Source organism: Galeopterus variegatus, unplaced genomic scaffold (assembly GCF_000696425.1).
Source record: "Galeopterus variegatus unplaced genomic scaffold, G_variegatus-3.0.2 Scaffold7061, whole genome shotgun sequence".
Taxonomy (NCBI): Eukaryota; Metazoa; Chordata; class Mammalia; order Dermoptera; family Cynocephalidae; genus Galeopterus; species Galeopterus variegatus.
Window position 1 is genome coordinate 173082 of NW_007733172.1, and position 12255 is coordinate 185336.

Below are 12255 nucleotides of genomic sequence, written 5' to 3' on the forward strand. Positions count from 1 at the left end.
TGTATGTGGGATCTGAACCCTCGGCGGGAGCGCCGCCGTGCTCCCAAGCAGTGCACTGTAGCAGTGCGCCACCGGGCTGGCCCTTCAGTGTGCTATTCAATTGTGGTTTCTTCTCCTGTGCTTTCTGCCTTCCAGAGCTTGTTGAAATTGCCCCACCTCTAACTTCCTTTCTTTCATTCTTTCTGCCATTACGGATCTTGGCCATTTGCAGTTCTTTCATATTTGTAGAGTTCCTGGAGAAAAGGGAGAAAACATGTGTTCTTGAACCATACAACATATTTGAAGACTTGGCTGTTTTATTATTAATACATTTATCAAAGCAAGTCTGAAAAAAAAATATTTCTGTAGGACCAACCTTAATTAATTCGTAGTCATTAGAGTGCTAATGCATAGTCATTTGCTACAGGTTTGTGCAAAATCTCACTTCAGGATGTTTGATTTTGCTGGGAATGGCCTTTCATTTTAATGATTTATTTGGGGGAGATGAGATTAGATGATTGCCTCTCTGATGAGGTTTTAATCCACAAAATCTGGAAACAATCATGCCGATGAATATTTACTCCTGTATGCCACTACTCAGTGGCATAGATGAACAGTTTTAGTGAAAATAATTTGAGCTAGAGGTAGGGCAAGGGACACTTGGGTCATTTTAGGAGCCTGTAGCAATAAGAACTTCTTCCCTAAAACATTTGCTACAATCCACCCATATATCTACATTCATCTTTCCATACATCCTTATATGTGAGAGTGCTTCAAAAAAGTTTGTGGAAAAATAGAATTAAGGGATAATATGTGAATAAATAATATGAATCTTTTCCATGAATTTTAAAAAAAATACCCTCATATATGATGAGTATAAATACTCCTTTAAAGAAGATAAAATCATTTCTATTTTATAGATGAGGAAACTTAAGTTTAGATAATTTGATCAATTTGTTCTATGTTGTTAGTCCCATGAAATGGCAGAGCCAGAATTTACACTCAGGTCTATCTGAAATTAATTTCCCATATTCCTATTTTTATGAGTTTCCCATTATTTGAGCATGAAATTTTAAGCATGAGACAAGCTGTTTCTAGCAGCTGCTTGGTTGAGTCATTTCTATCTTTCAAGTTGTTGAACTGTCTCATGCTCAGAAAAACCTCCACTGACCATCTAGAAAACAGGTTCCCCTATTTCCTTACCTATTTCCTTTCCTACTAATTTTTTTAAGAAAATAAGAAAAATATATATAATTATTTTACCTGCTTGTTTACCTCTGTAGTGTCTGTTTCCCCCAGAGAAAATGCAAATGTCTTAGGGACTGGTACCTTTTCTGCTTTATTTTCTGTTGTGTCTTCAGGGACTGGCTTCCTTTTGATCTCCACAACTCTTACCATCTTTTAACCTGCTTTATCAGCTACTTATTTATCATGTTTATTAAGTAAGTAAGTCCCATGAGGACAGGGATGTTTGTTTTGTTTTCTGAGATATCCTAAGTATCTAGAGCAGTATTTGACAGACAATAAGACTCAAAAATATTTTTTGCAATTAGTGAATAATTAGCAATTGTTAAGTCCAGGCACTGTGCTAAGTCTTCACTATGAAACATGTAACTTCATTTTAGGAATTGGGGAGGGAACAGAAGTACAAAGATAATAAAGTTTCTGGACAAGTTTGCAAGCAGGAAATGAGAGAGCTAAGACTGGAACTTAAGCAGGCTGGTTGCGTAGCTCAGGCCCTTACGTCACTGCCTTATTTTGCTGTACTTTACCTATGTATGAAAAGTACAATGTACTAATTCAGAGTAAGGGTTATTTCCAACACACCCTTTTTTCTCTGCCCTTTCCCTAAGAAAGGGCACAATTTCACACTAAAACTTAGTGAAAATCTAAGTCTTATTCTAACTATAGAAGAAAACAATTTCTATCCCTCGCTTAATTCATTTTACATTTCACTGAGCAGGTAACAGGGCTTACCTTTGTGGGGCAGAAGCCTTGATCCCTTCAGGAAGCTATCCACTTTTGCATGTGAAGTTAAACTCTATGAGTTTCTCTCAGGAAATGATAACAACTGGATTACCTCCTTGTTCCCTTCAAAATGAAGCAAAGAAAAGAGAATTGAATCTAAATGATAATATTTCATAAAATGCGTTTCAATGGAACAAAAGAGAATTGATCTCCTATATTCTGATTATGCTCTTTAAATATAAAATGCTTTTATTGGTTCTGAATAATATAGGCAAAATCACAAAATCATGAATTTATTGTATTTGGTCTCATTCTAAAATTTTTAGTTTTTGAAAACCTCACAATAAATAAAAAGTATTAGGAAGCAAGTACTGTAAAGGTTATTATTCAAAGAATCTAGCAAAATATGTGATATCATAAGCTCCCTTCATGTGTTATTTTTCATTTCTAGATAATTCTCAAGCACTGATTATATTTCTGGCATTTCTGATTATTGTGACATCAATAGCCCTGCTTGTTGTTCTCTATAAAATTTATGACCTGCATAAAAGACGATCCTGGTAAGAGCTGATTTATGAATTAAAAAATGATCATGGTAGTAATAAGGAGGCAAACACATATCCATAAGGCAGTGAAGGAATCAGCCAAGTGAGACAGGAGGACTGGAGAAGGCAGGGTGCTGTCCAGTGCATGACTACACTCTTGACCAAAGACTTTTGGTATGGTTTTATTGGTTTATATTAAATATTAATATTTCCTACATTCACTAATAATGTTTTGGACTTATTTTAATAATAACTAGTAAGAGGAATGTGTTTTAGTTTTTGTAGGACAAAGTGGGTCTGATGGATCTAGAAATGATAAAAGCAAAAGAAAGTAGAGAAATATCTGGGGAATTATACGTATTTCCTTGGTCAGGAACAGCTGGCCACATAAACTCTCGGTCACTTCTCTGAGTCTAGCAGGCAACTCTTGGGGGTGTTTCCCCCTCACTTTTTCTGTGCTCCCCTTCTCTCTCCTGCCTTCCTTTCCTTTCTTCCTCTTCTATCCTGCCTTCCCTCCTTTTCTTTTCTCTCTTCCCCTTCTGTCCTCCCTGCCTCCATTCCCTCCTTCCTTCAATACATTCATTAAATGTAAATTGAATGCCAACTGACTTCTATGTTCCTGAAGAATATAGAAACTTATGTTTCTTATTTTTACAGCAATTTAGACGAACAACAGGAACTTGTGGAAAGGGGTGAGTAGGCATAATTTTTACCAATGACTATTTCTTCATTGCATTTGAATCTGTTCATTTTAGATAAGAACTGGGTATTTTTAATTTAACCTGGGCTTCCTCTGTTGCTACAGTGATGAAACTTGGACTAACTTATTCGTTTATTCAATCAGCAAGCAATTGTGAAGTTCCCAGTGTATGACAAATATTGTCCTGGACTCTGAGAATACCGCAGTGACAGGCCACAGATTCTGCCCTTAAAGGGTTTAGAATCTAATAGAAGACAGATATGTTGACAAATATGCAGCAATTTGATAAATGCCATGGTAGAATGTGTGTGGTTCTAGAGCACGCAAAGGGCAGGAATCTGGTGTGCAAAGATTGTGAAAAAAACACTAGATCAATGAATGAAGATGTGACGGAGGGTTTCCCGCTGGCAAGAGCAGGAACCAAGTCCGTGTGCAGAAACTTTAGGGCTGGTTCTCCGGTGCTCCATAATAGGCTTTACTTTCTTTTGCAGCGTGTATCACTACCTGACAGTGTGTTATGTGTTTATTTATTTGTTGACTAGCCACCCCTAACTAGAATGTAAGTTTTGTGAAGGCAGGGATGTTTTTCCTTCTCATTTGCTGCCTGTCACCAGTATCTAGGTGAGTGAATGAAATTTAATAAGTATCAATGATAAAGTGTCCTCTGGATGAGTTTGGATAGGCTGAGGGAAGAAGAAAGAGCACAGGACAACAAAATCCCAAGCAGAAATGGAGAAGCCATTTCAAGGAGTCAAAGCAGACAAGAGACAAAGAAATATTCTGTCACATGATTGATACTGTTGCACCTTGGAATGCATTAGAACTTACCCACCCAACACCCGTAAAACCCTGAAGGTGGCCCTCAACTCAGAATTAATGAATATAAGGTGTCCCCACCAACCCAAAGATGCAAATGCACATGGCCAGTTTGATGATTTTGACTGGACATAAAGTTTCCATGGACAATGTCATTCTTCATTTGATTAATGGGGAAAATTAACATGAATACTGAAAGAAATACTACCAACAGGACAGGGGAGAGTAGGAGAAGCCTACTTTTTAAATGTTAATGCTTAAATTCTCTTATTCTTCTAAAACTGCTGTTTTTCAAGTTCCATATACAATGACAGCTCTCGATGGTTAACCTGTATTTTTACTCTTTACAAACATTATTTCACAAACATAGTATATAATGTTTTAACAATTGAATACAACTTGCTTCATAGTTTGGTGTAAACAGATGATTGAATTAAGCTGAGTAGTGAGTATAAGGGTGTTAATCATCTCTTACTTCATGTGTAAATTTAGAATATTTCACAATATGCTAAAAATGAAAATAATACAAAGAAAATATAACAATTTTAATGTAGATAAGTAAGAATGATAATTGTTATAAGATGCATATAATCAAACACAAATGCAGATGTTCTCACAGTGGTGATATTTGATCTGGAATCTTTTCTCTAGGGATAGAAAATAGGGAAGGACGTTTTAGTAGAGGGAAAAATATAAAGCACAGGAGAGGGCTGAAGTTTAAGATTTAGAAGTCATTGATTTATAGGTGAATGTTTATATGTGAGTGAGATTTCCCAGGTAGAATGTGTGTGAGATGGAAAAAAAGCTAAGGAACAAATCCAAGATATAAATTTAATGAAATCTGTATGAACACCTGATAGATAGGCCTAGTACTAGGTCTGAATCTTTAATATGTTCACAGATGATGAAAAACAGCTAATGAATGTGGAGACAATTCATGCAGATGCTTTGTTGGAAACTTACAAGAGAAAGATCGCTGATGAAGGAAGACTTTTCCTGGCTGAATTTCAGGTGTGTGTTGTTCTTGATATAGAATGAGAAATTCTACTCAATTTTCAAGAAAATTCCACTTAAAAATTGTATTTGTATAACCATTTGCCTTTACAATTTATTCCACATAATACTGCAGTGTAATCAAAGCGGAGATTATTATCAGATATTCACAGACCAAAGGAGAGACTCATAGAGGCTGACAAAATCATAGTATGGGGCTAGTAAATATTTTAATATTATGCTTTATTGTATCATTACCCGGAGATTATTATCAGATATTCACAGACCAAAGGAGAGACTCATAGAGGTTGACAAAATCATAGTATGGGGCTAGTAAATATTTTAATATTATGCTTTATTGTATCATTACCAACTATGAAGTTGTGTCACAAAACATATTTGGCCAGTTTTGTATTTGTACTCCAGGTAATCATCCAGGTATCTGCTTTTAAATGAATTTTAAAGAGGCACAGCAACTAATTCTAAATTTAATCCCACTCATGAAATTTGTTCTGAAAGTAGTTCATCATTAATTTTTAAGCAAACAATTTTTTCTGCATAATTTCTGACAATGTTAATTTCAATTACCATATGCAACTTGTTTATTGTTATAAAGAAAATATTTTACAGGATGTCTCATTTGCTCAAAGTGATAACTGGTAAGGGGAAAATTATTTTTTACTGAATCTGCTGTGATTAAAAGAATCTTTGTGTCTTTTAGAGCATTCCACGGGTCTTCAGCAAGTTTTCTATCAAGGATGCTCGAAAGCCCTTTAACCAGAATAAAAACCGTTATGTTGACATCCTTCCTTGTGAGTACTCAATCAAGAATGGAATTTTCATGTGTTTAGTCTGATTGATTATTCATTACTTCACTTGTTTATATATTTTTTCTTTAAACAGATGATTACAACCGTGTTGAACTCTCTGAGATAAATGGAGATGCAGGGTCAAACTATATAAATGCCAGCTACATTGATGTGAGTAAAAAATGCTTAACTGCCAAATTATTTTATATCATCACCATTTTGTCATTGATAATTTGCATTTTCATTGTATCTATGCATTCCATTCTGTTTCTTCTCTGTCTTGGCAAAATTTTAAGAATACTACTTGAAATATTTTGAAGAAAGCTCATAATGTCACTTATATAAACAACAAAATCAGCAATATTTGCAAGAGTAGTATTTATTATGTGCCTGTTGGTACTTGGTGTAACATATGATTTTCTTCTCAAAACAAAATTATGCTAAGAATTAATGTACTCTGCTGCCTCTTATGTGCTGGATATTAGACTATTAGGTCTATGCATGTAGTTCTCATAAGAACTGTACATTTGTCATTCATGAAATATACATGGTCAACTGTCTTAATCATTAATAAAGTTCCATTTTGGGACATTTAATGATTTTTAAAGCAAAATAACTGACATCAATAATTATGATCACTATTTTGATATAATTTATGATACGTTTGCTACTAATCAGTCATCTTTTTAAGTTCTTTGGATGTATTAATTCAATTAAATCTTATAGCAACTCTATGAGGTGTTCTCCATTTTGAGAGTAGAAGCAGAGCTGGAATTTTTTGTCGCCAAGAATTCTTTCTCTAAAGACAGCACTCTAGAGAAAGAATTCTTGTGGGGAAAAAAATCCAAGCTCTGCTTCTACTAGCAAAATGAACTCTTCATAGAGCTGCTATGAGGTTTAGCAAGGAATTGGTAAAGGGCCACAGAAAATAATTACATTGTTTAATGTTGAAAATACTAATTATCCTGATTTGAACATCACATATTGCACATAGGTATGGATTTTCAATGCTGTACCCTATTGTATGTACAATCAATTATGATTCAATAAATAAAAATAATTGAACTGTGTACATGATAAAAATAAATAAGTCAATACATTTTTGTCCCTAAAAATAAAAATAAACCTGCCTTCTGTCAACTTTATTTTATATACAACACTTTTTGTATCCTTGCCTAGTACTTTCCCTGGAAATTCTGTCCTTAGCAACAAATAATTTCTTCCTTTAACATGTGCTCACATTATTCACAATTCCATCTTTTGCTCTATTCCTTTCCTATACGATTCTTAAAATTCTTGTTTACGAGGAGAACCAACACTTGCAAATATGAAGTCATAGCCCAAAAAGTAATTATCAGTATTGGGTCATAATTTTGACCTCTATTTCAATTGATTCTCCCAGGTGACCTCTGTAGGCCTTCACAATTAGCATCGATCAAGTTTGTTTTAATGTATAGTGTCTTTTCCAAATAATAGTGTGTTCTTCAAAGTAAGGTAATTGAGAGCACACCTGGTAATGTAGAAGATTTTATAAAGATTTAGACAGTCTCTAGAAAAAAAATAACCCACATTTTCTATTCAGATATACATGATAGTTACGGTATCAGGCTATACTTAGTTTCCCCCAAAGAGCTGGGGGTTCTTGCAAAGCATGTGTCTTCAGCTTTTGGGCTGGTATCTGACATATTGTTACCATTCAGTAAATACTTGTTGAATGTGTGAATAGAACTGTACCAGGAGAGGGGCCGGCCCGGTGGCGCACTGGATAGTGCGCCGCTTGGGAAGCGTGGCGGCGCTCCCGTCCGAGGGTTCGAATCCCACATGCAGACCGGTTCCCGCTCACTGGCTGAGCGAGGCGCGGGAGCAACACCGAGGTTTGCAATCCCGTTGCCGGTCCCCGGTCCAGTACGGGGGCAACACTGAGGGTTGCGATCCGTTGCCGGACACGGAAAAAAAAAGACAAAAAGACAAAAAAAAAAAAAAAAAGAACTGTACCAGGAGAAGTTACTGAAATTAATCATGAATTCTTGTAACTCATCTGCTAAATTTCGTTCAATGGCAAAGGTCATATACTTCTAAGGAGTTTCATTGCTGAGATGATTTTAAGAAGTATGAGATAATTTTGTAAGAAATTTGCATGATATTTTATGAAAATCATAAAATGCATTCATGGTATATAATGAAGTGAATTATTTTACCTATCTGGACCAGCAAAAAAGTAGTGTATGGAATCAGCAGTATATTCCAACAGTAGTGAAAAGGGTGAAAGTATGGGTGTAATCCCAGAATAATTTGTTGAATAAATTGAGTAAAAATTCAAAAAGTAACTACATGGCTGGTCAGGAGGTTTAAATAGTGGTGAATGGTGCCGTAAGAGCTGGCAGGATATAAAATATGAGTGTCTGGAACACTCTTGTAAATTGCTGCACCATCCCAGACCAGGATGAAGTTTAGTTTTAAAAATTGTCTGGAGTATACAACACTGTACGTGAAAGTCTTGAATATTGTGTGCAAATGTCAACTGACATGTTTGTCACAGTTAAATACCTGAACACAAGTTCATAAAATCCTCCTGATTAATTTGAAAATGCCCAGGGAAATTCACAATCAAGAAAAGGTGGATCTAAAGCAACTTCCCTTAACTCACAATTTTGTATGTTATTGAATAATTGAATATTCAGTAACTGAATATCTTTCTATGTGTTTTGAACAGGGTTTCAAGGAACCCAGAAAGTATATTGCTGCCCAAGGTAATTTATTTGATAGTCCAATATTCTTTTTGAAATTTTGTTTTCTAGCCTTTTAAGAAAATATTTTTTACAAACGTGTATTTGTTTGCTTCCTAGGTCCCAGAGATGAAACTGTTGATGATTTCTGGAGGATGATCTGGGAACAAAAAGCCACTGTTATTGTCATGGTTACTCGATGTGAGGAAGGAAACAGGGTAATAAGAACTCAGCAGATTGATAGGGTGGAGATTAGGGTTAGCAAAAGAAGTGTTGAATTGCATTTTGAAAAGCCACATATATGTGCTTGATGACTAAGACAGACAGTTCTCTATGTTAATCAGTATTAACATTTGATTTAAATTTTTCATACATGTTGAAAAATAAAACTTGTACATATTTAAATATATGTCTATATGCATAAAATTTAAATGCTTGTGCTTAATTGCTAGGGTTTTGTTTGATTCCTGTTTTTTTGTTTATTGTTTTAAATTCAGTACAATTCCATGCATTAATTTCACAAGTACTCAAAACAATACTAACCTGGGGCAGAAAGGTGGTAAGTCATGTAATGTGACTTTAAGACAAGTAAAAGCCTCTCCATCCCCCGGCCTGAAATTAATAACAAGCATGCATGTCCTTTTTGCTGGCCACTGAGCATATCTTCTTTTAATATGCAGCTAAGCCTGGGAAGATCATAGTTCTGCTAAGTAACATGAAGGAAATCCTTTAGTACACATTAATCGAAAGTAGAATATATCTTAAGCATCACTCCTTAAGTGTATATGTGTTTAAAGGGGAACCTAAAAATGTTTTGAGAATTTTAGATAAATAAATTTTAGGTTTTCTGTTTTTTTTTAAATGTTAAATAATAAATTTGTTTAAATGAAAAACTGGAATCATTAATGACTTTTAAAAATATAGAACAAGTGTGCAGAATACTGGCCGTCAATGGAAGAGGGCACTCAGACTTTTGGAGATGTTGTCGTAAAGGTCACCGAGCACAAAAGATGTCCAGATTACATCATTCAGAAAATGAACATTACAAATGTGAGTTTATTACATGATTTTTGTTTTGATATTGCTTTTTTTAAATGAAGAATACAATTAAGGAACATAAAGTGTGAGAAATTAAAATGTATCTGGGAGAAATTAAAACATATCTGGGAAAATTATTTTTATTGACCTGCAGGAGGAAGTGGTGGATTAGAACAATAACAGAAACTGACGGAATCCAATTTAAGTCACTGGCCAAGGAAGTGTTTGTCCAAGTCAAATCAAAATTATTTATTTTGCTGTGACCCTTGAAGAATTAAAAAAGGGTCAATTAAATGTGTTGATTAAATGATTGAATTACTAAACGAATAAATAAATAGTGTTTAATCTCGAGGAGTTCTAACCTTTATGGAAAGAGTTTACAAATGGCACAATTAGAGAGCACTATAAGATTGTATAAAGAGTACTGCATAAAGACTGTATAAAGCACTGTATAAAGTTCTAAATAGGTAGTAGTGAAAGTGTTTAGTTCAGAAAATAAAGGGGTCAGTGTGGCCTTAGGTAATAGTTAAAATGGAGGTCACCACACATATTATATGATCCCTTTTATAGAAAAAGTCCAGAATAGACAAGCCTATAAAGACAGAAAGTAGATTAATAGTTGCCTAGGGCTGTGGGAGTCAGACGTAAATGGAGAGTGGCTGCTAATGGGTAAAGACTTATTTTGTGGTGATGAAAATGTTCCATAATTAGGTAGTGGTGATGGCTGTACTACCCTGAATATAATGAAAACACTGAAACGTACATTTTAAGTGGGTGAACTTTATGGTATGTGATATATGATAGAGCTGTTTCAAAAATGCAGGTCTTTATAAAGGATTGAAATTTTCTCTCAATTCCATTTTTTGGAGGGCTTTCAGTAATTTAAATTTTATTTCTATAATTTTCCAAGTACATTTTCTACAAGAACAGGAGACTTTTCGTATAGATGCGCCTAGGCCTTCTTAGGCTCTCATGGCATTATTAACTGCTACGCCCATGTAGAGCTGTGAAACAATCCTACCAATGGTTGGTGGCTAAACACATGATGGATCAAGCCACAGAGGCTTCAGTCCACAGATATAGGTGGATATGTAGAGGCTGATGACCTTCTGGTTCCATTGATTAGCATGGGATTACTATTCTTAATCAATTTAGTTATTTCTCATCAGAAAATTACAACCAATACAGTATTTTTCCTTTTTATTAACTTATTTTCTTTTAAACGAGTTTTTGTTTCTTTTGTCATCTAGATGTAGGTGGTTCTTCATACCTGTTCAGAAAATTATGACTTATGCATCTTCTGGTGGTTACCTAGAACTCGGAACAAACATAAGCTATAGTCTGGGCCTTACTTTCCTCAGTTCTCTTGCTGTATTCTGAGTTGATGACTCTACTATGACAGGGTCCAAAGAATACAGTGTTAACCAGATAACTAATTAGACTTTCTTCACATGAGAAGTAGTCCTGCTTGCTTGCCTACCAGGCAGAAATATTTTAAACAGTTTTAAGAATGATCATTACTTTATATCATGCATACACCCAAACCCCCTTTTTTGGGGGTATTTTTTTTTTTTTTTTTTTTTTTTGGCTTGGCAGCATGAAAGTTCCTAGGAGTTTCAGTTATACTCACTTCACCTGACTTACCTGACTGGTTAGTTATTGCTTAGTGGGTAGTGCATGCAAATCCTGCACCATATCTCAACTACTATCAATTGGGAAGAAAAATGCTAACATGTCTAAAAAAACGGATAGGATGCCTGAGCAATTGTGGATTCTTTGGAGCAGCTTGTGTTTGCCTGAGGAGTTTTCTGTATTGGTTCCCCTTTCCACTTATTTGTGTTACATAGTTTGCTTTGGGGGAAAAAAAAATCATCTGGAAGAAAATATTATCTTTTGACTAGAAAAAAGAAAAAGCGACTGGAAGAGATGTGACTCACATTCAGTTTACCAGCTGGCCGGACCACGGGGTGCCTGAAGATCCTCATCTGCTCCTCAAACTGAGAAGAAGAGTGAATGCTTTCAGCAACTTCTTCAGTGGTCCCATCGTGGTGCACTGCAGGTAAATAGAGAGCTCCAACAGAACGCCGCGGCTGTTAGGGACATCCTCCCCTCTGACAACTGCTACTTTGGGAAGCCAGCTTGGAGGAGAAACTTGTATTCACATCTCTGCTTCGCCTTGATGGTTTTTCTGTCTAATTCTCTGCTTATAATAGTGGCTTTATTTTTTGTTGGTTTGTTTTGTCAGTGCTGGTGTTGGGCGCACAGGCACCTATATTGGCATTGATGCCATGCTAGAAGGGCTGGAAGCTGAGAACAAAGTGGATGTTTATGGTTATGTTGTCAAGCTAAGGCGGCAGAGATGCCTGATGGTTCAAGTGGAGGTACGTTCTAACCTTCAGTGGTTATTCCCACTTTTATTTTTGGACTTAAATCTTTCAGGGTGGTAGTAATGATCTTAGAAACCCAGATTCTTCACAACTTAAAACCGTAGGTGAAAAGAGTTTTAATTTCCTGAAAACTAAAACGTGGTAATCACCAGTCATAGGAGAAACATTTTGCATTAGTGCGTAAAAGTACTGTGGAAGTAGGATGACCATAAAATGTATTTTAAAAAAATAATGCAATACTATTTACAAAGAGCCTGGTTTTTGGAACTAAACTACCGAGGTTCAAATCCTGCC

General features: G+C 35.4%; 1 protein-coding gene across 1 annotated transcript in view; it reads left to right on the forward strand.

Moving 5' to 3' along the window:
- Positions 1 to 12255, forward strand: part of PTPRC (protein tyrosine phosphatase, receptor type, C) — a 62318-nt gene that overhangs the window by 36012 nt on the left and 14051 nt on the right. The window contains exons 13-22 of the mRNA XM_008591587.1: positions 2399 to 2507; positions 3150 to 3184; positions 4910 to 5019; positions 5723 to 5813; positions 5905 to 5981; positions 8524 to 8560; positions 8657 to 8754; positions 9461 to 9586; positions 11476 to 11633; positions 11820 to 11955. Coding sequence (XP_008589809.1) covers positions 2399 to 2507; positions 3150 to 3184; positions 4910 to 5019; positions 5723 to 5813; positions 5905 to 5981; positions 8524 to 8560; positions 8657 to 8754; positions 9461 to 9586; positions 11476 to 11633; positions 11820 to 11955 — 977 coding nt within the window. The remainder of the gene's footprint in view (positions 1 to 2398; positions 2508 to 3149; positions 3185 to 4909; positions 5020 to 5722; positions 5814 to 5904; positions 5982 to 8523; positions 8561 to 8656; positions 8755 to 9460; positions 9587 to 11475; positions 11634 to 11819; positions 11956 to 12255) is intronic.